This window comes from Furipterus horrens, unplaced genomic scaffold (genome assembly GCF_987537825.1).
Source record: "Furipterus horrens unplaced genomic scaffold, mFurHor1.1.pri manual_scaffold_6, whole genome shotgun sequence".
In the NCBI taxonomy this organism is placed as follows: domain Eukaryota; kingdom Metazoa; phylum Chordata; class Mammalia; order Chiroptera; family Furipteridae; genus Furipterus; species Furipterus horrens.
The window spans coordinates 149,990,605-150,017,421 of record NW_028327176.1 but is presented as its reverse complement, the minus strand read 5'-3'; the positions used below and the strand labels follow the sequence as shown (position 1 = coordinate 150,017,421).

At 39.1% G+C, this 26,817-nt stretch overlaps 2 protein-coding genes across 2 annotated transcripts; one reads left to right on the top strand and one right to left on the bottom strand.

Annotated features, from left to right (window-relative positions):
- Nucleotides 1-547: 547 nt before the first annotated feature.
- CUNH1orf35 (chromosome unknown C1orf35 homolog) lies at nucleotides 548-5,457 on the bottom strand. Its single transcript, XM_090279740.1, has 3 exons — nucleotides 5,387-5,457; nucleotides 5,026-5,109; nucleotides 548-2,884 (listed from the first exon to the last, which is right to left on the bottom strand). The coding sequence occupies exon 3, from the start codon at nucleotides 2,578-2,580 to the stop codon at nucleotides 1,858-1,860; it is 723 nt and encodes a 240-aa protein (XP_090135866.1). The 5' UTR covers nucleotides 2,581-2,884; nucleotides 5,026-5,109; nucleotides 5,387-5,457; the 3' UTR covers nucleotides 548-1,857.
- Nucleotides 5,458-5,804: 347 nt separating this feature from the next.
- Nucleotides 5,805-18,231, top strand: CD164 (CD164 molecule). Its single transcript, XM_090279739.1, has 6 exons — nucleotides 5,805-6,094; nucleotides 9,410-9,499; nucleotides 10,900-10,971; nucleotides 12,650-12,685; nucleotides 16,335-16,379; nucleotides 16,945-18,231. Exons 1-6 carry the CDS (start codon nucleotides 5,926-5,928, stop codon nucleotides 17,109-17,111), a joined length of 579 nt encoding a protein of 192 aa, XP_090135865.1. The 5' UTR covers nucleotides 5,805-5,925; the 3' UTR covers nucleotides 17,112-18,231.
- Nucleotides 18,232-26,817: the final 8,586 nt, after the last annotated feature.

The following is a 26,817-nucleotide window of genomic DNA, read 5'->3' as shown; positions in this document are numbered from 1 at the left end:
TACTCAGGCTTGAAAATCTGTGAGACAGGGTTTCTGTGCATTCATTTAGCTCTCTCCCCAGGGGTTCTTATTTAGCACGCTGGGCACAGCTGTTTGGGAATCACTGCAACACCTAAGTAATGGTTTCAGCCCCCTTTTCAGTGATGTGCTCGACTGTTAGCGATGATCCTGCTTAGCCACCACCGCCACCATTACCACTGCATTCCTGCTCTGCCCAGAGCCATTGTGCTCTTCTTGCCTTTAGCAGTTTGTCTTCAAACATGGTCTCTCTTTGAGCGAATATTATAGATAAGCCTCTAAGTGACTTGGGGCTTGCCAAAGGTAAGCATGTGATTAAAATAAATGATTACAGATTCACAGTCAGTTGCAAAAATAGAGAGCAGTCCTGTGTACTGATCACCCAGTTTCCCCAATGTGCATATCTTATGCAACTACAGTAGCAAAGTAGGCAACTGACATTGGTACAACACAGTTATTTCATCATGTGTAGATTCACATGACTGAAACCATAATCAAGACACAGAACTTATGTGATGACAAGCAAGGACCTACAACCAAGATTACTTTATCCAGCAAAGCTATCATTTGGAATGTAAGGGCAGGTAAAGTGCTTTCCAGATGAGGTAAAGCTAAAGGAGTTCATCATCACCAAGTCATTATTACAGGAAATGTTAAAGGGACTTATTTAAGAAAAAGATCAAAACTATGAACATTAAAATGACAACTGACAACTATCAACAACTGAATCTAAAAACAAACAAACTAAGCAAACCAGAATAGGAACAGAATCATAGGTATGGGGATCATTTGGAGGGTTATCAGCTGGGAGGGGGTAAGGGGAGAAATGGGGAAATGGTGCAGGGATTAAGAAGCATAATTGGTTGGTACAAAATAGACAGGGGATGTTAATAATAATATCGGAAAGGGTGAAGCCGAAGAACTTATATGCACGACCCATGGACATGAACTAAGGCAGTGGGACTGCTGGAGGGAAGGGGGGTACTGGACAGAGGGAGCAAAGGGGAAAAAATTGGTACTACTCTAACAACATAATAAAATATACGTTAAAAAAATAAAACAAAGACACAGAACTTTTCCAGTGCCAGAGATTTCCCTTTATAGTTATATCTCCTCCCCTGCCCCCTACCATCCCTAACTCCTGAAAATTGGCATATATATATTTTCTTTCTTAATAAACAGCTCATTACAATATAGCATAGGGTTTTATACTAAGATATGAACTGGATGGGGAGCAGGTATACTGCCTATGTCACATTCTCAACTGACCCAGAGACAGCAGTGTTAAGGGTGTGTTTCTTAGAGACAGACAGCCTGGGATTGAATCCTGGCTCTACCATTCCCTAGCTGCAAAAGCTCAGGCAAGAACTTTACTGTGCCTCTGTATTTCCTGATCTCAAAATAGTACCTACCACATAGAATTGTGAGGATGCAAGGAATTGATAACTTGTGTAAAGGACCTAGAATAGGACCCGTTATACTGTGAGCGCTCAATAAATCACCAGTATATAAATTTCACGGTGTTGTCTAGGAACCTATGTATTTTTTTTTTTTTTTAGCTAAAAGTTTATTTAAGTACAAAGGGCGAGTCAACACAAAGAAAAATAGAAGGAGCAGTACTTAGAGCCTAAGGCAGGTGGACCTCCTGGGCAGGTGTGTCCTCCCCTGGTGGGCCTGGGGCCATCTGTGGGTGAGGCGCTACCTGGACACCTTGCTTGCTTACAGGGGCCTGGAAGGGCTCTCACCAGCCTGCCCTCCAATTCCCTGGACCTGGCAGGGCACATGCTCAAAGGCTTCACTGAGGATGGGGCCCTGGGCAGGGTCCTGGTGGGCTGGGCCTCAGTCACTGTCATGCCCTCGCCTCCTCTTGCTGCAGGGTGAGGAGTCAGAGTCGTGCCTGTGATGACGGGCACCGGATGGCGCCGGGGATGGTGAGGAGGCTGCCCTGGTCCTGTGCTCCTTATCTTTCTTCTTCTCTTTCTTGTGCTTCTTTTTTTTCTTCTTTTCCTTCCTGCTCTTCTTGTGACTCTGGGGGCCCAGTTCTGCCTTCTCCTCTGGCCTCGGCTTCTTCCGGGCTGGGGAGGCCCCTGGCCGACTGCTCTCCACGCGGTGGTGTGTGAACACTGGGAGCCCCAGCTTAGCTGCCTCCTTGTCTTCTCGGGACAATGCCACTCGGCCTGCAGAGCCACTAGAGCTCCCCAGCCCCAGGAGCCGGTCTACTCCCTTCTCCTCGGGGTCACCTCCTTCACGCTTGCAGATTTCCACAAAGTCCTCCTTGCTGAGGCCAGTGGGCTGCTTCCTCACATTCTTGTAGCCCAGTGCCGCCTTGAGTGCCTCCTGCTCTGCCTGCCTCACGGCTGCCAGCTCCTGCTCCCGGCTCATGCCTGTGCAGTCTGCCCGGCCCTTAGTGTACCAGGTGAGGTCACGGCCCTTCTGCCAGCGGCCCACCGGGGCCATCAGCGAGTTGCCCAAGTAGTTCTCCCGCTGCTTGTCAGTCTTCACATCCTCCCAGCTGAACTGGTCCTGTCCCCCGCGTACGCCACCTCGGCTGGAGCCGAACATGGTGCTGGCTGTCCGTGTGGCGTCTGGTCCAGAACTTGGTATTTTTAAAAGCTCCTCAGTGATTGATTAACAGCCAGATTTGGGAATCACTAATGAGAAGCTATCTCCTCTTCCTCTTTTAAGTTTTGGCCAACCTGACAACTCAAGCTTTTGTCTGAAGCCTCCAGATCCTTTCTCTGGGCCTCTGGGTAGGTTCCTCTGGTCACACTGGGGATGTCTTAAAAGCGAGGAGCTGGGCTTGTCACAGGGACTCTCACCAGCTAGTGAAGCATACAGTGAAGAAAACTGATGCTTTGCAGAGATCCTGGTTAAAACAAATTACAAGCATCAATCATGTAATAACAAGCAGCACAGTAATTCTTACTGGTAATAAACCTGTATATTATGACATTATTTTATGTGACAAAATTGGGTTATCTGCAAGGGTGTAAGAAACTGATTCCAGCTCTCCTTATTTTTCAGTTTAGCTTCAACATGAAGGTAGAACACTTCAAACTTTCTACAGAATGGCACGTTTATAGTTACTTTGTTCCCTCTCACTTTCCACTCTCAGGCTGTTTAAGTTTTACTGATCTGTACACACCGTGGTTTTTATTACCCCATTTAAAGGGACACACAGTCATACCTCTGTATCAGAATATATTATGTATTAGAATGATTTGTATGTTTAAACATGTTTAAAGAAACTAATAGTTACAAAGGACTCAAAAGCTTACCCCAGTTAACTCTAAATATAAGATTTTGATTCAACCAAATTGAAAGACTTTTATTTGATTAAACAGAAGCAATTCAAGATTTTTCCAAGTCTACAAATATGAGATAGAGGCATTCTGATGATTTATATTACCTTGCCCTAATTGTTGATATGCCACAGTCAAGCACATAGACTATATCTTACACTAAGCCACATAAATAACAGGAATGTGGTATATGGATGTTTTTATTTTGGCAGACTTGAGAAACATTTAAATTCTATTTAAAGAATTTTTCTGCCCCAACTGCAAACAATGCCAGTTATTTATTTGTTATGAATGATTAGTCTGGTAACCTCAGGATCCCATACTCTTTGAGTTTTTACACTTTAAACATATTTTAAATAAGGCATGTTTTAGTTCCAGCAATCCAGCAATGTGGCAGTCAAATCACTTAACCTTTCACTTTCCTCATTTGTAAAAACAACAGAGAAGTGAGAAAGTTGTTAGCTCCCTTCCATTAATAAATTCAGAAAATCACTAACGATACCATTATTTACTTTGGGGCTTCAATTTCATTAGGAAAATGAGGGTACATCTATGTCACAGCGGTCTAAGAATTAACTGAGATAATATGTGAAGGTATTTCTCATTGTGCATGACCCATAGTAGATACTAAATAGAAGTTTCCCTTCTGGAATATCAACTCAAAAAACAGTCAAGCTGCCACTGACAGAGAATATCACAATCATCTCAAGAAACATCAAGTCTCTGTTATGTTCAGAATTAGCCAATCTCACTAACATATTAATTTTCAATTGACTGAATTCATTCTCAAAATTAAAACTGATCTCTATTAAACCTTGTGATAATCTCTCCCATTTGGAAACTCATTTTTTAAACTAGTACTGCATTGATTATACTATCCATTACCCTTTCCAAAATGGAATCACAACTTAAAACTTGCAAATCAGTCAGTCCATATTTCAAATAAATTTTATAAAGCATACAAAATACTTGTAACAAACTCAATAGTAACATACACAACAGACACTACAAAATTTGGTATTTGATAGGGGGCTCTGAAAATGTGATAAATCATCGGTTCTTCTTCTTCAGTGTGCATCAGAAATACTTGGGCCTCTCAAAATAGATTCCTGGGCCTCATCCCTTATGTACAGCCAATGTAAATTCTTTCAAAACTTTTCATCTTTCTGCTCTCAACTCACCATCAAATTAATTGTATAAAGTAGCACCTTCCCCTCCCCATCAACCCCAAGATGGTGGACAAGTTCATCATCTTCATCAAGCCTTGCTGCTGATGGTTAAAACTGCATGTCCCTGGACCTGGTCCTTTCCCTGGTTAGCATATGGCTCAACAAATCCTTTCAGGACACCTCTTGGCCTATGCGGTCATCTCTTTTCCGTGCTTTCATAGTAAAGCAGATCTCACAAAAGCAATTACTGTTCGTGTGTATTTTATTAGGGCAGATGGGCATAATTCAGATTGCATGATAAATACAAATAGCTGAGAACAGACATTAAATATTTAGCTTTTACAATCCAATTTTTGCCATTTGAGGTAAGCATGGCTGCACTTGCGAATGTTTCTCTGAGACTGGACATCAGATGGCGCTCACCCTTAATAAAAGCCTGGGCAAGGAGAGAATGTTAACAGACATTTCAAAATCAAGCACTGATGCCAAGCAATCAGTGTGTTTTGGTCCAGTCACTAACGAATCTGTTTACTCACCTGTCAAGTTGGGGTAGGAACCCATTAGATGCAATTCGGATCGTCTTTGGGTTTTTTTACTACATTGGTTGCTGCTACCACTGGCTGAAATAGCAAGAAATTCGGAAAGGTCAGGTTAGGCAAGTGTGAAAGGCAGACGGTAAGCGGCTCTGTCAGGAAAACAGGAGACCGCTTTTGGTGTTTCGCGGATCACTATGTGGGCGGCGGAGCAGAAGCCCCTTAACCACATGGTCTCTATTTCCCTAGGGAGTTCCAACACCGGGTGACTTCCAGAAAAATCTATTTCAAAGGTAAAAAGCACGGGTCCTATTAAGTATAAGCGTTAAGACCTTGGGAAGGCGGAAGCACGGCAGATATTTACATCTCACTTCGTCGAAATGCACCGCCCGGAGACAACTTCCGCCCCGGGGGACTCAGGTCCGGAAAGGCAGGCCCTAGGGTCACGTGGGGTTGCGGTATTAACAGCCTCACTGGTCGCTCTGGGGACGCAAAGCGCCACGTCACGTAGGTTGTTCCATCCAAGCCAGGATGGGAGCTTTTCTTACTGCAGGAACAAAAAAAGCCAAGTGTCGCCCTGTGTGATAATCACAGGTCAAAGAAAATAGTTTTCTACGTGTGTGTCCAGTTTTTTTTGTATAGTACAGTCTTTTGGGGGGACGGCCTCCGTCGGTTTCTTCTAGAGGCCTCTGTTTCCCCTCCCCTAGTATTACAATTGGTATCAACCGCGCCCCGCCTCCGCCCCGCGACGCCCCCGCTTGCCGCGGCCTGGAGTGCCTCACGTGATCCCAGCGCGTTCCCGCCGCGGGAGCGGAGTCTGGGAGGAGGTGCCACAGAAGGCAGAGGTGCCCGCCGAGAGTTGTGCACTGCAGCTTTGGCCAGAACACCGACGCGGAGGTCGCGATGTCGGGACTCCCCCGCCTGCTACTTTGGGCTGCTGCCTGCCTGGGCGCGCTCTCTGTACTGACCGTGGCTCAGAACAGCTCACTGGCCCCGACCACAACGTCAGCGCCCACCAACCACACAGCCTCGACGCCGTTGACGACCGTCGCGCCGGTCACTCTAGCACCAGGTGGGTGCCGGCCCAGCCGGGTTCCTGTCCTCGCTCATTCTCTCACCTGGGGGAGCTGCCCCTCCTGCCCGCGTTCCGCGCTCCCGCAACATGGCGGCCTGTCCAAGTCCAGGCGGGACGGGGCGCGGAGTGGCCGGGGTGGGGAAGCGCCTGGGTGGGAAGGGGCGGCCGAGCCCTAGGGGCCATTGCACTATTTCCGACCTCAGTGTCTCAGTCCGAAGTGCTTTATAAAAGTGCCCCGTAATCCCCAGCTTGCCATAGGCTCGGAAGAGGGGACGTGGCTTTTTTCCGTGGCGGCGGCAGTGGGGCTGATTATTGGGCAAGGCGATGCGCCTCCTAAGTTGGCGATGAGACCGAGTTCCCTCTACCTGGGGTTAGTCGTTTGTCCACCCGAGTCCTCTCTCCGACGGGAGGCTTCTTCGGAAGTGGGCAAAAAGGGAGAAGGAAAATTGCAGACATTAATTTTCGCTGGTGTCTCAGACTTGGGTCTGAGAAATAAATCGCCTCAGATGTCGTTACGTTAATTTTGCGGATAGGTTTGGGACTTATCTGAAGTTTGAGCATTTAATTAAAACTTTACACCCCTTGCTGCGTGTAAACGACGAAAAGTACCCATTCGTGTACCCATTGTTTCGCGTATGTCTCTTAGGCTAAACTAGAAGCTAGGTGGTGAAACCGGGAACTAGAGCAAAGTAACTGCCGGGACCACATGTTTAGTAGTTTGTGAAGCTGGGGGTGGAACCAGGTCTGTCGATGATCTAGACCCGGATCAGGAACGCAGCTTTTGTTAGGCTTTGCAGTGTATTGGTGGAGGCATATCCTAAGTCTTGGCAGAGTCGTGACATTACAAAAAAGAAGGGAAGATAAATTGGAGGTAATAAGGTGAAGAAACTCTAGATACATAAAACCTGCAATCTAGTGTGATTGGTTATTCTACTTAATAGTGGGTAAGTAACTGGCATTTTGACGAAATAATCACTGTTTTTTACCTTGGTGTTTTCCTTCAGGTTGATCATACAGTTTTCCAAAGCCTTTCCTAGTTGTTGTATTTTATGAAAGCTTAGTAAAATATTAATGAACTTAACCGTATTTGTTAGATTCAGAGCGATGTAATAGTAAAATTTAAATTTTTTTTTTTAAGGAAAGGAAACTGCAGGACAGTACTGGACGTTCTAACCACCCTGTTTTAAAGATGATGGGGCGGAATATGTTTTATCTCCTAATTAGCTGGTAGTTTCCTCTCAGAATTGTAGTTTTGTTGTGTCTTTTGTTTTTTAGAGAGAAGCTTGGAAATATGAAGTTAATTGCTTTTGTGTAATTGAAATGCGTGCCAAGGGGATGTTTTGTGTTTTCTGTAAGTGGTAGTTGGATAGGCTGCAGTCCGAAAGGTAGCAAGTTTAGTTCATTGTAAATATCATTCACTGTGCTACCCAAACATTCATCATCAAGATTTTAAACAACTGGCAATTTTCATCCGTATATAAACCTCTGAAAAACTTACTTCTGCTTTGTGACCCCCCCTTCCCCCACACCGTATCTGCCCAAGTCTCTGGTGAATACTAATGAAGTATTGAAATGCAAGCCCAATTCTATAGTCCATTTGTTTGTCCGGACATTGAATTGTAATAAGCCTTCTTTGAAGTCCTCTTTCTGGGCCTTTTGGCTTAAATTATTGAAAAAGACCGTGCTAACTTGTTAAATTACATGTGCACGACTGTAGCTCATCCAAATGTATTGTCTTACCCTCCAGTCATAGAGTACCCTGGAAAGAGGGAAATCATTTATTAGTTACGAATCTCGGGTTTTTCAGAATGCACATCATCAAATCTTGGATTCAACCTGTAATACATCTTTATTACTATTAAAAATTTTAGTCGCCCATCTGATGTTTTGGGGCAATGACTTCCCTGTCTGTATTGTTGGCCTTGTAATGTTCTTTATTTCCTCCAATATTTTACTTTTTAAGGATGCTTTAAAATGCATCAAGAAATCCTGAGCGTCTGTGAAAGAGTTGCCATGTAAAAAAGGGTTGTTTTAGATAGGTACCATGAAATACTAAGTGTTCCTACTAACTTGTGTCCCCTCCCCCTTCTCTTGAGTTGACTCTGGCCTCATCAGTCATTTAAAATGATTGGAATTTCTTAGTAGGCCAGTATGTAAAGATTGTGTGTGGTGTTTTTTTTTTTTTTTTTTAAAGCACCAAAGATTTATCCTTTAACAAATTTTTAAGGGTATTATACAGTATTAACTGTAAACACAATGGTATACAGATGTCCAAAACTTTTCATCTTGCATGAAATTTGTTACTCATTGGACTATTCTCCATTCCATCCTTTCCCCCTCCCCCCTAAACTGGTCTCTTGCAACCACTGTTCTGCTTTCCTGCTTCTGAATTTGACTACAGTAGTCCCTCTCTGTATTGTGGTTCACTTATCATGGCCTCACTGTATCACAAGATTTTTTAAAAATATATTATTTATCGCGGATTTTTTGCTATATCGCGGGATTTTGCAGTACTGTATACGTATGTTGTTAAAGTTACGTAGGTTTAAGAGTGTAAAATATGTTTAAGAACATAAGTAGTGTTTATTAAAGTGTGGAAAAGATTAATAAGGGAGTGGGAAAAGTTAATAGTGGACTGGAAACGGTTTATAAATGTGGGAAGGGTTTATAAAGCCTTAAAATACATATAAATACTAAAATAAATGTAAGGTTCCTACTTCGCGGATTTTCACCTATCGCGGGGGGTGGGGTGGTCTGGAACGTAATAATCCGAAATAAGTGAGGGAATACTGTATTTTATTTTAAGATTTTATTTATTTTTTAGAGAGAGAGGTAAGGAGAGAAACAGCGATGTGTTGCCTCTTGCATGCACCCCAACTGGAAACCAGGCCCGCAACCAGGCATGTGCCCTAATTGGGGACCTTTTGCTTTGTGGAATCATGCTCAATCAAGTGAGCCATGCTTGGTCAGGGCTAGGTTGACAATTTCAGGTACATAAAAATGGACTCATGCAGTGTTTGTCCTTCTGTAACTTGCTAATTTCACTTAGCATAATGTCTTCAAGGACTGTCCATGTTGTAGCATGTGACGGAAGTCCCCCTTTTTAATGACTGACTGACATTCCACTGTGTGTATATGTATGATACATGTATGTTACCCTTTCATCTGTTGATAAGCTATAAAGTATTGCCATTTCTGTGAATTAGTAAGTCTGGTATTGTATGTAATGCTTACTGTTTTAAAAAAGATAAATAATATTAATTCAATATCAGTTGTCAGTTAATGGATTTCATATACTCCTCCCCACCCCAGAAACCTGTGAAAACCGCAACAGCTGTGTTTCCTGTGTTAATGCCAGCAATGCTATTGTTAATACCACCTGCTTTTGGATGGAATGTAAAGGTAAGAAACTTTGAGATTGTTTTAATTTTGAGAATACAAAACTATTTTTGTTAATAACATTACAGGACATTCGAAAATTAGGTAGAACATTTATGATAGTGTGCAATTTTTTTAAATCAAGTATTTTTCCTCTGCGGTACCAGTTGCTAAACACTTTCCCCTAAAATCTCATCTCCCATTCCCCTACCCACCTTTAATTCTTCAGACTTGATAATTAAGGCTTAATAATTTTAAAGGAAGAGAGATTATAGATCTTTGTAGGATATGCTGAAAATAGCTATGAAAGAAAGTTGTGAAATTTTCCCTTGAAAACTTCCCCAGAAAAATCTTTGAGGCGTTTATTCTTGATGTCTCCAGCTAGATGAACTATAGAGACCTTCTGAAACTTAAGATAGGGAAGAAAGATGAGGTAGGGAGAGAGTTGATTCTTTTCTGTGCTTTTGTTAAGTTCTATAGTTAGCTTTAATTTGAAGAATAAAGAGTTAGATGGAGATACTTTGAAATGTGAGTTAGATTTTTTTGTTTGTTTTTTTCTTTGTTTGTTTTAGGTTTTTGTTGGAACCATGGGAGTACAGCATAAATTATTGTTTTCTAAATGTAAGGTGCTTGCATTTTTTTTCTTATCAGTATAGTAGTTTTTTAATATGTATATTTAAAAAGCCAAAGCTATATGTTAACTTTTTTATTCTTCATTGAAAAATGTAAGAGTTCTGAATATTATATCAATATATAACAAGTTTTAAAACCTTTTTAAAATTAAGGTTATTAGCTTAATTTGAGGTTAGGTTTACTCTTATATAAGAGTTTCTTTTTTTTTAAGGTCATAAAATGGAATTTAAAAGACCATCCCTCTCTTATATGTATGGCAGAGTTGGCAAGTTTCAAAGACTGAGTACCCTTCTGTGGGATATGTTGGGGAAAGCACTCTCTTACTCTGGCTATAAGACTTCCATTCAGGAACTGGTTGTAGAAAGTATAGAAGGCCAAGAGATGCGGAGCAGAAGAGAACTTACTGCTTGCCTTGGCGGCAACCCCCCTTTTCACTTAAGCCTTTTTCAGTCCTGACCACTTCTCCCTACTGACTCAGCCTTCTTGTGCGTTCCAGCAGCCCTCCTTGTACAGCAGTCACATCATAGTTCTAAGATCTGTTTCCGGTTTATCTGTTCCATGCGTTCATGTGCATTTTAAAAGGATAATATTTGGAGAGATGTTCTATAATATTGCTAAAATAATGGGAGAAAGAAAACAGTACTTTGTTGGTCTGTGGATGGACTTCTTTAGTGTTTATGCCTGAGTTTGACTTTTGGAAACTATTCTATAGAGCTGAGTAATAAAGTCAAAGGTAATATTAAATGAGTGATTGATGCTATTTATCTTGTTTGTTTTTTCTTCCATAACAGGGGAAAGCTATTGTTCACATAATTCAACAGTTAGTGATTGCCAGGTGGTGAACAAGACAGATTTCTGTTATTGTAAGTATTCATATTGACTGCTGGGGAAAGTGTGACGGAGAGATGAGGATGATCGTTGCTTCAGGAAGCTTTAGTTCAGTATTTGATTTGAAGCATTCCCACAGTTCTAATCTTGGTAGAAATTTCAATATGAGTAGCATTCATATTGATTGCTAAAAGGACAATGTTTTGAATCTTGGTTTAGTGATTTGGTTATACTGTGGAATGCTATAAGTTCAGAGTCCTCCTTTATTATTATTATTATTATTATTATTATTATTATTATTATTATTATTATTATTATTATTATTATTCTAGAAACTCATTGCATTTTAGACCCTCTTTATTTGCATTTTACAGGCCTAGACAGCCTTGTTCTGGCACTTTCTTGGTTATGGTGCTGGTAAATGTCATAGTGTCCGGCATAGTTTGTGCTACTGTTAAATAAATCTCTTTATTCAGCCATTTTCTGTACTTTAATTTGAGGAACTTGATTACTCTTTTATCTTTACTCTTTGCTCAGGAAATTGTTAAAATTCCTAGCTATAACTGGATTTTTCTAAAAAGGCTGTAAATTAGTAGGAAAGGCAAATGCCTTATTTGGTGCATAGCTAATAATTAAATTGAGCAAAAGGTTTTTCTGGAGAGTGTCAGTAACTTTGAAAGACTACCTTTTAACTAGTTTTGGTAGGAGTTTTCCCATCTCTCCCATCTCAACTTGAACTTTGTAACTAAGAAATTCATTAGTATGAGGTCAGTTAGACTTTATGTAGAATACAGTAACGTCATTTAGGTGGTAAATGAACAAACGTTTTAATAGTTATTTTAATATTTGTTAGAAAAACCAATAACTATATCAGACTTGATTCATGTTAAGATTAAGTAAAACATTTGAAGAGACAGTTAAGCAAACTGAACAAGTAATTCTTTATTTGATGATGTATCAAATTACAATGGTTTAAGAAATAGATTCACTTTGCTCTCCTGTAAAGGAAATCAGAGCTCAAGAGCAGCTGGAGGGTTACAGCAGCATCTCTACAACCATTAGGGTCCCAGGCTCCTCCTAGGTTTTTACTGTCATTCCTCAAAAATGGGCTCTGGCCTTACTCTCCAAGGTGAGTTCTCATGTTTCAGCCTTGTAATGGCTTTCCTGCCAGCAGGAAGAGGAAGGAAAAGAGAGAGAGGCCCATATCAGTCCTGGCTGGGTAGCTCAGTTGATTAGAGCATCTTTCCAATATGCCATGGTTGCAGGTTGGCTCTCCTATCAGAGCACATGCAAGAATCAGCCAGTAAATGCATAAATAGGTGGAACAATAAATCGATGTATTTTTAATCTCTTTCTCCCCTACCATTCTCTCTCTCAGAAATCAATTTTTTTTTTTTTTTTTTTTTTTTTAAAGAGGGAGGCCCATATCTACTTTATATAAGCCCCCTAGAAGTTACACGTGGCTATGTAGCTGCAGGGGAGGTTGACAAATGTCTGCTAAGGGGAGGGAAGTGTTGCTAAAAATTGGTGCTCCTATTTCTAAAGAAGGGGGGTGTAATGTTGGATGAGAAAGGGTCAGTCTCCTTCACAGATAGGTGGTACTAAAACGTAAAAATTGTAAAGTGGCCTACAAGACTTCAGGTTAGGAAGTGGTCTTACAGATTGGGATATTTAGATGCCTTTGACTTACATGTTTGTTTGTTTTTTAAATAGTGCCCACCGTTGCTCCATTGCCAACCAATTCAACAGGTAATACAAGATAATTGACTGTTTTTCTCCTCTTCCTCCTTTCAGGATTTTTAAGGTCTTTTGATAAATAACATTTTAGTAAATACCTAAAAGTTGTTAGTATAATTTAAAAACTTAATAGACGTATTTAGTCTTGGACCACAGTGATTATATTGATGTGTACTGTTTGTGGCAGTAACGTACAATTTTGGTGTTTCACATTCATGGAAGCTGAGCAGATTTCCCGTAGCTGTGTACATTGAGTCCGGAAACTGCTTTTTGTGGACTTTGTAGAAATCCTTATAAATACAAAAGCCTAAAGGAAATTAAAATTCCCTATGATTCACATCATCCAGAGGTACACCAAAAATGTTCTAAGTGATTTGAGTTCTTCTAGTCTTTTCTATGTGTATATGTAAATAAATAAACATTATGAAATTGGATTATATGTACCTGCATGTTTGAACTGTTTCCTTTTTACTGCAAGCATTGTTGTGTGCACTGTACATACCGTGCTTTGGTTAAATAATTAGATTGGAATACCTCATAGGGAAATATTTGCTGTCATCTCTGATAGGGTTGATTCAAACAGCATTCCTAAATGATTATTTTAAGACTCAATACTGATTGCTTTCGAGAAAGATAGACTTTTTATTCTCATCAACTTGAAAAGTTTTCACCACACTCAATAGCATTAGATGACTCTCCTTTTAAAAATCTTCACCAGTTTGATAGGAAGAGTAAATAATATAAAAATGTCTACTCCAGTACAAGTACTAGTTAAATGATAAGGATACAAAGATAGAAGTAAGACAGTTTCTTGCTGTAGGAACTGTGAAAGCAGTGAGCACTCACAATGTGTTAAGGGGTTTGTAGGAAGCGGTGTGTATTGAGTAGCACGGCATGTTGTAACAGTTTCCTAAAGATGCTGGCTTACCAAGTCTTGAAATTATTCCGGTAAGAGAAGAGAGAGTGAGAATTTCCCAAGCAGAGCAGGGTGGTCAGCATGTGTGAAGGAAATAGGAAAGCACATGAGGTCAGGGCATTGCATTTGGAGTGTCCAGTACGAAGTTGAGGAAGAGTGAAGCTGCACAATCAGTAAGTCAGGAGTCCGATTGTAGAGTGCTTTGTCTGCCTTGCTGGTAGATTTGAAGCAATATAGGTCACATGATGGGACTTGCATTTTAATGAAATGGTTTATTCTGACCGTGTGGAGAGGAGACTGAAAGGAGGGAGCTTAGGTAACCTGTGCAGTCACTCTAGAGAACTAATAGGGGAGGAGTTGCAGATGTATGCAAATAGGCTTAGGAGGTAGAAGGCATAGGGCTTGATGAGTGAGGTGAGGTGATGGGTGGGAGAGCTCTTAGCTGAGAGTACAGGAAAGTTAATCAGTGTAGGCAGTGGAATTCACTGGAGCAATTTTTAGGGAGGAGAACAGGGTTTGAGGACCAAACTCTTGGGAACAATAATGTCTTAAGGGGTGGGGAGGAGCCTGAAGATGAAAATGATTGGTGGTCAGAAGAGAAGAAAGCCCAGAGAAGTGCGTCCAAGGAACTGTGTGTTTGTGTGTGATTTAGCTATAGTTGTTCAGAGGAAAAAGTTGGTCAAGTGCTGTAACAAGGATGAGAACTTTCTGAAAGACTTAGACAGTGATGAGCTAGCTTTTACCAGGTCTTGCTAGCCAGTTGTGCACAGCTCTTCCCAATTGCGTTCAGTGATAACAATGTCGGTAGTATATGTCAGGGCCACAGTGAAAATATCACACCCTGGAAATCTGCAAATGCTCTGGCCACTGCTCTGACACACAGTGGTGTGCTCCTAAACCTTTGGCGCCCATTAGAAGTCATTGACTGGGAAGGTATTAAAAGTCGATGAAAGCAGAGATGTTGAGAGAAAACTAATTTCCAGAAGGTGGATGTGAACAAAAGGGGAGAGAAGAAAATGATTACCCAACAAAATCATTTTGGGTCCACTTTTAATTTCTTCTCCATGAGTCTTGATGTGTGCTTGCAGAAAATGCATCAACTGACTGGTAATTAATGGTAGACAAACGAACCATTATATGGTCTCTTTCCATGGTTACTGCTGAAGAGAACAGGTGGGAAATTAAGGGACTATTAAGCAATGCAAAGAGAATGACTTATGTAAAAGGGTGTTCAGTGGGGTTAATTATGATTATCTTTCGGTGCAAATAATGCCAGTATTACAGACATAAATATATATTTATAAATAACATCTTACAATAAAATGACTAAATTATGTCACATATATAACGGAAAATGTTCATAATACATTAAGTGAAAGACAAACTGTATTAAGTAGTTCTTGTACAATTTTTTGTTATACTTGCATACATATATGCAGTGGCTGGCAGGAAAAAACATATCCCCACATTCAGAGTGATGGGATTATTTAAATGTCTTTACTGTGTTTTCTAAATTTTCTATCACCAATAGCAGCTTTTATAACCTATGAATTATTTTTTCTAAAGGTCAGTGGAGGTATACGTATTCTCTAAGTAGTGCCTAATTTTGAAAATTTTGTTGGTGTAATACTTTTGTCAAATGTATAAATGTCCAGACAAAATTAGTAATAGTGTTTTAGATGGAAAAATAACTTGATATGTGTTTAATTTGTAAAGTATAGTTTTTGCAGTTACATAGACTGTATAAGCAACAAGAACTTCAAAGGGACTATAAGTCTTAAAATAATCATACCCTCTAACCTGGGAGTTCTGTATAGGAATCAGTCCTATCAGAGATGAGATCAGATATTTCCCTGTAAGATGTTCATAGCACGGAGAACCGAGAGGGGACCTAACTGTCCAACCAAGAGCCGGGTAGGTACAATGTGTCCAGTGGTGAGAGAAAAAAGGATACAAATGTGTGTTAACATATTTATTACCATCCAACAATGGTATCAATACTAACAAGTCTCCTAATAACAGTTCTTTAGTTACTAAAAATGTTAAATTCAATGTGCTTATTCTGTAGTGTATATTTCTTTATAGAGGCTTTATCAGATAATTATTTGAGCAGTAGACTAGAGCTTCCCCTGGGTTCTTCTAATATAAATTTGGGGAACTGGCCTCAGGGCACCTGTTCTTACAAAGTTTTCTTGAAAAACAACCATGCCCATTTATTTGCTTGCTGTCTTTGGCTGCTTTTGTACTACACAGTGCACAAAGCCTAAAATAATTACCTTCTGCCACTTTAAGAACAGTTGCCAACCCCATGAAATGAAGAAGATAAGCAACTCTTGATAAACACACAAGAAATACTGAGTTGCACTTGTTTCTTACCATGACTTTTTAAGTTAATAGTTTTTGTCTTAGAAGCAATATTATTTATAAAGAACCTATACTTCCCTCACGTAAACATTAATTCTTACCCTTTTGTGTGTCTTTTTGCAAACTTTATCCAGATGTGTACATAGATTTTACACAGAGATATTAGCAGAGGTACAATTTATGATTGTTTAATGTTTTAAAATACATGTAAAAGCTAGTATTCTGGATATATAGATAAGTTAGTGAACCAGTAATTGAAATTTGGATTGATCTTTAAAAAATTGAAATTTGGAAGTTGGTGGCCTTATTTGAAAAAGGTAGATGCTAGGTAACAGGGAAGTTTAAAATTTAAATTGTTAATATATTTTGTTTACATTTCAGCTAAAACCACAACTATGCCTTCATCTTCTACAACTACTGTGCCAGGTAATTGAGATTTTTTAAACTAATAGGCCAGATGTATGTGCACCACTGTTGCCTTTTACTATTTCTGCCATAATTTCCCAGTTTTACTCATGCATGGTTATGAGCTGAAACGAATGACTCTTACATGTATTTAGAAGACCAACATAGGCTGTTAAAGCAGTAATGATAGGTTTGCTGAGAGTCCTTTTCTAGTTTGTTTATGTGTAATCACATTTGGCATGTCACATTAGAATTAAATGTTTTTCCAAAACCCTTTTAGTATAACCTGAAGTTGAAATCTAATTTCTTAATAACTTAAAAATTAAATATTGATTACTTTTAGGAATTGGTTACGCGCTATATGAGATCATAGTGATTTGAATGGTATCACCAGACAGAATGAAGAATGGGCTTGATAAATAACTCATCTTCCTCAATTAGGTATAAATTTTAGTTGTAAAGACTTGACCGAAGAGGAAATACTTTATAGAATTTAACACATGGCAAAACAGAAACTCAGGTGAGTCTTGAAATCATGATAGAGGTTTGTGAGACTTATCATTGTTTCTTCTATCTTATTTAACAGGTTCCACTAATACCACTTTAACTCCAACTTCACAGCCTATGCGGAAGTCTACCTTTGATGCAGCCAGTTTCATTGGAGGAATTGTTCTTGTCTTGGGCATGCAGGCTGTAATTTTCTTTCTCTATAAATTCTGCAAATCAAAAGAACGAAACTACCACACTCTGTAAACATACCCATTAGATTAACAAGGACTGTTGTGTAACTCAATGAAACCAAAATACTATCTTTCAAGATGTCCCACATGGAAGACGCTATTCCAGGATCTTTAAATTTTCAAAGGATGCATATAAGATATTTTGGAGCATCGTACTTGAAGAAAAATCAGTTAAATCATTTTGTTCAACAGGAATATTTAAAATATTCTGCATGAATCCTGTGGCTGGCTGTCTTCTTATATTTTTAATGGCTGCTGCTGTGGGATTATGTTCTCTTCTGACATGCCAAATGTAACTCTGTAAGTGATGGAAAACATTGTCCTGCACAGATAACCTCATGACTCTTTTGGCAGTTAAATTTAATCATTTTAAAGCCTGAAAGCTGCATTATTTCCATCCTAACTCAGGATGTAGTTTAGTGACCAGAATTGAGATGACTGTGCCAAATGAGTGTCAATCAGGTGGATTTTTGGCAATTATTTTAAAAATGGAATAAATTTATGTTTAATATCCATAAAGTAAACTATTCTTAGAGTAAAATTTTGTGCTTGATAACAGTAATTTTTTCTGCATTAGGAATAAAATGCCACCCAGGGAATTACATTCCAGATTTAAGGCTATGAATGGAAAGGATACAAACCATTAAAGTGTAGCAGGTTATTGTTAATACTTGTAAAGCACCTTAATATCATTGAGAAAATAAAGAACAGTGCCTTAAAAGACAGATTGGAAGGTAGACCGTAACGTAAAATGTTTGTGATTTGTTGTTTCCCATTAAGAAAGGTAAAAAGTTGGTGTGAGCAGTTGTAAACCTGCTTATAGCTATCATACTGTTAGTACTTAATTGAAAACTTAACCTACTTTACTTCATACCTGAGTAACTTAAACTAAAGGATGTTACACAGAGTTGAAAACCTTCATATATTGAACCACACAACATATAGTTGTTAAAATACAATAGAGATTAAGATTGATTTAATTATATTTTCTTTTGTACTTCAAAAAGTATCCTAACACTGTTGTATCTCGAGGATTTTCACCATGCTGTCTTGAAAAGTAATTTCTTTCATGGGGCAAGAAGGAAACAGTTGTCTTAGAATCATTTGCTAATTAAATGAGATGATAATTTTAAGTTTTGAGACAGCATTTGTGACTAGTGTAATTTCAGAAAATAAGGATTTTTAGTTGATCTGATTACTGTAGGTTTTTAATGGGTGCCCTGGATAAACAGATTATGCTTTCTTTTTTTCTTCCCTCCCCTCCTTTCTTCTTACTTTCATATCTCATAGTATGGTAAGTGTGCATGCATACTTTTATTTATTTTTCTTAGGAATCACTACGTTTTTTGGTTTTAGAGGGATACTTTTCCTTCCTTGCCTTTGACACATTGGATTAGTTCAGAGGTTTAAATTAGTTTAAAATGAGCTTTTGCTTTTCTAGGTCATTAAAATTGTTTTATTTTAGTTTATTTAGCCTATAATGGCTGAAGTTAGCCCTTGGTTTTCAAAATTTTATGATAGGAATGATAAGTTGCTTAGGTCCATTTCATAAGCCAAAATTCCTTACTTTTAGATAATTATATTAAAGGTTCTTAAAATGAAGATTTAGTTGTATCTTAGTTACTCGCTGGTACAGCTCAAGTTTGTTTTACTTGCACATTTGTACATACACCTAATGTTTTCAAGTGCCTTAATTGTTTAAAATCTCTGGCTTCAAATGTTTTTGGGAAAGGGTAGGTTTACCTCACATTCTTGTGTTTTCATTAATAGTAGTATTATAGGTACCTCACAAAAAATTGTATTATGGTGCCATGGCTGTTAGTTTTTAGTGCTAGACGATAAGATTTATTTGAAAGTATGAAGAATTTCCATTCCTCCCAAAGTGGCAAAAATTGGCTACAATGGTATAATTGTCATTTATCTAGATATGAATACCTTGTCACAGGTGAATGTCAACACACGTAGCAATTTTGTGAAAACGTAGCTGATGGAACCTCATCTTCTGTTATTTTGATTACTTCTCTAACAACAAAATTATATAATACGAAACTAGATTTTACAAGAAGAGCTCTTACCAACAGAACTCACAGCTTTTCTCCCTTCTTCCTTTAGCAATTTACTATCTGGAGCCATTGATAATTTTTGGGTTTTTTTAATCCAGAAGGTATATAGAAACCTTTTCAGATTTTTCATCTGATTATTTCACGCAGATGTAGTTCTATCAAAAAAATACCTTATTTTACCTTAAGATATTTGTTGTACAGGCAGACACTGCTGTGTTTAGAAATTTCTATTTTAGTTTATTAAAAACTGCAAAACCAATCTGTATCATGTATAAAACTGATTTAAAATAAATTACATGTTTATTGAATTACTCTGTTCTTTTTTTTATTAACTGAAGTGTGTTTTTGCTTGATTATGACATTTAATGCTAATGAATTTACTTTAGCATTGATGATGAGTTGTCTACTTAATTTTTATTGTTCCCCAAGACCAGCAGATAGTAGCTAAAGTATGTATTCATTAGTAGAGAACGGAGCCTTAGAAATGATAGTTGGAGGGATGACTTTGTATGCCTAGGAGAGTGATGTGCAAACTGATCTTCCACAAATCAATAAAAATCATGCACTTAAACTCTACCAAGTAACAAATTTATGAGACTGCCATTTATCGTTACAGATCTGAAATCTTGTTTGTAACTGCCTTTTTCAGATTGCATGTAAACTAAAATTAGGCTTCTGTTTAGAGTACTTGGTATAAATATCTCGTACCAAGCCACACGGCTAGTATGTGAAATTTGGTACTTTTGGTCCATGTTTTGCCCAAGATTATATTCTTTTATAAATCACAGAATTTGGACTAAGAAGAGAATATCCTCCTATATGTTTTAAAACCCAGAAGAGTAGACCTAATTTTGCTGTAGAACATAGGAACTTTTGTTTTCATATTAGTCTTACATATGGTCGTTTGGTAAATAAAAAACTGCCAAGCTTGACTTCTCTCTGAAATGTTGCTAGAGACAAATTGTTTTGGTGAGAATGGGGTTAAAAATAGTTTTTTTTTTAATGATAATAAAAAGTCTGGTGTACTTGACACTCATGTAATTACCATTTCTTGTGCTCTCCATTTGCCTCTGTTATTTACCTTCTTCCTAAAGACTTTTAACCTTTTAACATTTCTAGTTATGATGGTATGAGTATTGTTGATGAATTCATTCAGTTTTTGTGTGTCTGCCTTTGTTCTTGAAAGATTTTTTATTGTATATAGAATCTGAGGTTGACATTTTTTTCTTTCAGCATTTTAATGATGTCCACTGTCTTCTCACATTGTGTTCTATAAATCTTTTATCTTTGTCTTTTGTTCCTCTACATAACATGTCTTTTTCCTCTGTTGCCTTTTTTTTTTTCAACTCCTCACCCCAGGATATTTTTATTGTTTTTGGAGAGGACAGAACTGAAGGGGAAAGAGAGACATCAATTGGTTGCCTCCTGAATGTGATCTGACTGGGGATCATAACCTGGGAATGTGCCCTGACCCGGAATTGAACCCACGACCTTTTAGTGTATGGGACAATGTTCCAACCAACTGAGCCACCGGGCCAGGGCTCCTCGGCTGCGTTATAAGATTTTTCTTTATCACTGGCTTTGAACAATTTGATTATGATGTGCTGTGCTGCTGTTTTCTTTGTTTCTTGTGTTTAGGGTTCATTGAGTTTCTTGAGTCTGTGGTTTTCATTAAGTTTGGAAGATTTTCAGCCTTTATTTCTTAAAATATTTTTTTCTGTCTTCTCCCTTCTCTGTTGGGGATTCTACACAGAGGCTGCCAGAAGTTGACCCACAGATCAGCCATGTACTGTTTAGGTTTTCTAAAAAATCTTTGTTTCGTGTCAGATTATTACTGTCTTTGTGTTCACTAGGGCTATGTCTAATCTATTGTTAGTTATCCAATGTGTTTTTATTTCAGATGTCTATTTCTAGAAATTAATTTCAGGTGTTTTTGTATTTTTTATGTCATTACATAGTCAATTTTTTCTTTGGTTTTTGGATATCTAGTGTAACAATTTTGAACAGTTTGCCCATGGGCTAGTTCTGACATCTGGGTTAGTTTCTGTTGATTGTTTTTGCTTATGGGTTATATTTTCCAGTTTGTTTTTGTTTTTGCTTATTATGGGTCATATTTTTCTATTTATTTGCATGCTTTGTAATTTTTTATTGCATGCCGGACAAATTTTAACTTTTTGGGTGCTGGTTATTTTTGTTCTGGGACTTAAGTACTTGAAAACAGTTTGATCCTTTGAGGTCTTGCTTTTAAACTTGTTGGTGAGAGGAGCACAGCATTTTTTCTCCCCTGTTCTGAGGCTACACCCTTCTGAGTATCCAGTGCCCCCCTGGATTATGAAGTTTTCTGATCTGGCCTAATTGGAGCAGGCTCTATTCCTAGCCTTGTGTGCACTCCAGGTACTGTTTCTTACAAACCTTTCCCCAGAGTTGGGTCCTTTTCCTCATGCGCATGTGCTGGCTAGGGGGGCACCTTCTGCAGATCTCTGGAATTTCCCTTTCTGCCACTTTCTCCTCCCTGGTCCTCTGCCCCTGGGAACTCCAGCTGCCTTCATCTTCCTTGATTCCACCTCCATATTCTCAACTCAGGAAGTCCAGTAGGCCCTGCCTAGACTTTGTGGCTTAAAAATCCAAGGCAGTAAACAGGGTCAAGTCTTTCCTGTCTTTCAAGGCTCACTGTCCTTTGCCTAAAAAGCAATATATTGAAATTACTGTTTCATGTATTTTGTCCAGTTTTTTTAGTTATTTCAAAGTAAATCCAGTCTCTTATTTAATCTTGGCCAGAAGAAAAAGTTCAAGATGGGGAATTTTTTAAAAATATTTTTTAAATTTATTTTTAGAGAGACAGGAAGGGAGGGAGAAAGGGGGAGAAACAATGCTTGGTTGCCTCTTGTGTACCCCTAATTGGGGACACAGCCTGCAACCCAGGCATGTATCCTGACCAGGAATTGAACTGGTGATCCTTTTGTTTGCAGGCTGGTGCTCAATCCACTGAGCCACACCAGCCAGGGCAAGTCTTTAATTTTTAATTGTTCAGGCAATACATGAATATATTTTCTTAATTTTTTATTTTAAACTATTAGAGGTCGGTATAAGTCTTGTTTTGATCATTCTCAGACCTTTCCCCTTGCTTACCCGCCAATTTTCAGAGGCAATTACTGGAACTGGTTTGGTGTTAAACTTCTCTCCCCTCCCCCTGATCATTTATATACACATGATATGTACTCCTAGAAAATACATAATGCAGATTTTTGTTTTAGCATCATCCTGCAACTTTTTTTCACTTAATTACTTTGAGATCTTTCTAAGTTAGTTATCTTGCTATGAATATCCTAAGTATCTACTTGTTGAAGGATGGGTAGGTTGGCAATTTTTAGTTTCTATTAACAATTTTGCAAAGAAGTTCTGTACCTGCCACCTTGTTTATGTGTGAATAGTTCTCTAAAGTAAACACAGAATTAGAAAGCTATGTCATAGGGTTTCCACTTGGAAGATTTTAACAGTCTGAGGCTGTCTTCCAGTTCCCACCAGCAGGGTATCTGTTTGCTATTGTCCTGAACCACCTGATACTGACACGTTAAATTTTAATACTCTGGTGAGTAAAAGTTTTACTTCGTTACTATCATTAATTTGTAGTTCCTCTTAATTGTCTTTTTCTTTTAACAATTTTTAGGGTTTTTTTTTTTTAATTGTAAAATATCTTGAATGCTAATCCATGGTCAGTGGAGTTTCTTCAGGTCTTTGTCTTTGAATTTGGTGTCTGTGTCCGCAAGAGAGTACAGTCAGGAGGCTGAAGCCACACAGTATATAAACAGGAAAAGTTTGACATAAAAATGTTACCTGTAAGAGTGGATTGGAGAGATAGGGCATAGTATCTGTAATTTAGGAAATAAAACGTTGCAAAGCAGTAAAGAGAGCTCTGGAGAGTATAGGTGTAGCAAATAGAAGAAGTGGCCACTGTGTTCTCCCTCAAGCTGAATTCCGGAAATCATTAGAACACAGTTTTGCCTCTCTGGATGAAGTTGTAGCTGCAAATCCATCTGAGATGGTGCCGGGGAGGTTACACCAGTGCAATCTGTGAAAGTCATCCAAGGGGGAACGGTATACCGTGCATAGGAAGTACCACACCAGTGACACCCCCTGCCAATCGATGTGCACTGCTAGAGGAGGATGCTGTGGTAATTTGCCCAGAACCAGAAAAATAAATACCTCCAATACCCTCTGCTGACAAAACGTGCCACCTACCATAGAAGTATTCGTATGTTCTAGCTTCATTTTCACTATAATGGCAGAGCAGGCAACAACTGGTAGATTCAAAGCTCCAAACTCTTTCTATACATTTACAGCCTTTCACTAATCCAATAATTCTTTTGACCTTGGTCAAAACCTCAACTGATCAGGGTTCTTTATCTGGTGGAGTGACCCGAAAATCTATTACCAAAAGGTTAAGTCCTGTTATTGTACTTGTTTTGGTTGATGTTTCTCATTAACCTGTATTGTTGGGTATGGAAGAACTTGAGCACCCAGAAGATCCCATGTTTCAGACACACAGTCCTTGCCTCCGTTGTGTATCAGTAATGCAGCCTCTTCCTTGGTAGTCAGGATTGACCATTCCAGACAGTAGAGGAACACCTTTTGTTTCCTGTTGGCTTAAGGCATAAGAATCAAGATGGCCAAGCAGCAGCCTTAGCTTGGATATTGTATCAATAGACCCATGATTATGCTCCTGGTTGAAGAATCCCTGAGGAGCTAAGACTGCTAAACCAGCACAGCTCGAGTTGGCTGGGATGAAAGAGAGAATCATGCTTTGAACCACCATATGCAGACCTATCTATAAATCAGGCTTGACTTTTCTTGGCCTGTTAATTGTTAGAAATACTCCAGTCCACGGAGAAGAGGCAACAGGCGTTGGTGTTGAAAGAGTTTGAGCCATGTGTTCAATGGAAGCTACTTGTACCTTTCAGACCTGCCCAGCAAGCTAAGTTGATTGTATACCATTTCCACTGATAGATTGCTGCTATGCATACCTAAGTTTATGGTTAGGTGGGTCCTACAATGCCCAGTTGTGGGAAGCTCAGGCTACATGATCTCCAACTATCCCATGCTTAGGCATTCAATCTCTACCAAGGCACAAAAGGAGGATATCTGACTTCAGAAGAGGGCATAGATTTGCTCAAAATCTTAGGGGTCTGCCTGTGATTCTACTGGTGCTTGGCAGAGGCTCTGTACAGTGTTCTTACATGCCAGGGTAGTTTTAGGATTTTTGGCTCTGCTGGATCATAGGAACTACATGGCAAAGCAGCTTATATTAAAACTCAAAATCACAACGGAGAGCCCTCCCTTACTCTGGTCCCCACTCATTGATAATCTTACGGATGGCTGTCTGGAGGCGGGGGGTGGGGGGGTGAAGTAGCACACTCAGAAATGTATATGTTGCCTTCAAAATCGTAAAGTCCTATTGAGCATCATACTTTTTTTTTCCCCCCCATGGTACATAGTGTGTATGTTTAACCCAGTAAGTCGAGTACCCACCCGCACCAGACATAGTTATTACAATTTTATTGACTATATTCCCCGTGCTGTACTTCATATCCTCGGGACTATTTTGTAACTGCCAGTTTGTACTTTGTAATTCCTTTCACCTTCTTAACTCAGCCCCCAACCCCCTCCCATCTGGCAATCATTAGTTTATTCTCTGTATCTATGAGTTTGTTTGTCTTGATCATTTATTTGTTTTTTAGATTCCACCTATAAGTGAAATCATACGGCATTTGTCTTTCTCTGACTTATTTCATTTAACATAAGGGGGGGAATTTTTAGATGTGTTGATTAGGTATGTAAATCTCTAGGGGAGATCCTGAAAGACATGGGAGCAAAGAGTGTAATGCATACTAAAATAGTCCAGAGCAGGCAGAGGAAGAGGATGTAAATGTTTCACACGAACTAAGAGCTGAAATATATATATTTTTAAATCTTCAAATAAGTGCTATGCTTCAAGCTAATCTGCATTCCAAGAAATTTTTTGGAGGGCAGATTTTTGAAACTCTGCTCTGCCAGGGAACCCAGATAAGGAATCTGATTCTGCTAGTTGTTTATTATAGATGAGTGAAAAAAAGAGGAAGAAATTCAGAAACAATATAGCAAGGTGTTCGTACTGACTCCCACACTTACTTGCCGAGCTGTAATTGAGTTAAGTGCCCTTGGACTTGTTTCAATATCAAAATTTTATTATTGAGGAGTGACATCAGCAAGATGGCGGAGTAGGAAGCCTAAGACCCTCTTTCCCTCCACAAAAAATTAAGCAGCAATTCATGGACAAATTCCTTTAGTGAGAAATCCAGAATTTTATCCAGACCCAAGCACCCATGTAAGATTCTGATATACAATTTTTAATGTAAGTTTGAAACAATCCTAAAACCATAATTTCTCATCTGTGTTTTTCAGTGTTTCATATATGTTCAAATTTATCCTTAAAATTTTTGGCCCTTGAATCCTTCTTGTTATTTTATTGCCCATCAGATTAGTCTTTGAAAGGTGTTGCTGGGAGTATATGGATGATGCGGAAGCAGAACTTAGGGAGCTCGGAGCCCAGCATATATGCCTGTAATGTAAAAAATGGTAAATTATATTTCTGGTTGCAATATACAGGCCTAGATTTAATTCATAAAATTTTAAAGCTTAAAATGGGCATATAATCCAGCTTCCTTAATTTTGAGTCAAAAATGTCAAAACCTGGATAGAGTCTTTCCCATGACCAAGTGAGAGCGAAGAAGGTGATAGGTGACTTGGACTGTCTTGGGGAAAAGTGAACAGACCGAGAGCTATTCAAATCAGTAGGACTTAGTAACTAACTGGATTTGAAGTGTGAGGAAAAGTAGCTCCCAGAGTTCTGGTTCAAGCAACCGGATAGATGTTAATTTCATTTTACAGTGGGTTTTATGATCCTGGCACACTCATGCTCAGTAACTTATTGCTGGTCACAAGATTAGAAGGATAGATGTGTGCAAAATGGATAGATGTGTAGACAGGAAGCAGATAAAGATTATTAGCTCAAGGTCCCTGAGAAGATAGGAGCACATGAAATCTTGTGCACCAGGATTGGCCAGGGTAGGAAAAGGGCACCATTTCCATTTTCACTGAAGGAGAAGCAGCAGTATTGATGGAGGCAGGCTAGGGACAAGAGGTAGAGGGAGTTCTTATCTGATGGTTTTTAACTTATCTGTGAAATGGGGAAGAAGGACAGTATCTGCAGAGATGAGGGATGTTTAAAATAGTTGCTGTGAAGAGGAGAGTGAGCTGAGCCTAAGCCCACCAGGAATCTTCGTCTTAAAGTGATTTGTTCAAAATGGGGCCCATAGCCCAGCCAGAGCCCGATTCTTTCTGATCATTGCCACACCCCACTCCTGCCACCTGAGCTTGGACAGAGAGGGTAGAAGCTGCAAGGTGGTGGCCGTCTTGCTTCCCAGACCTCACTCCCTTCTGCTCCAGGCATTCTGAGAGCCCAGAGGTGGAGAGAGAAACCAGCCCTAGTTCAAACCTTCACTGAACTAACCGAGGCCAGTCCACTTCTGAACATCTCAGTTCTGTGAGCCAAATGATTTCATTGTTTTCCTGGAGCGTTTAGGGAATAACTGCGCTAGGACAAATGATAGTTTCTCAGGA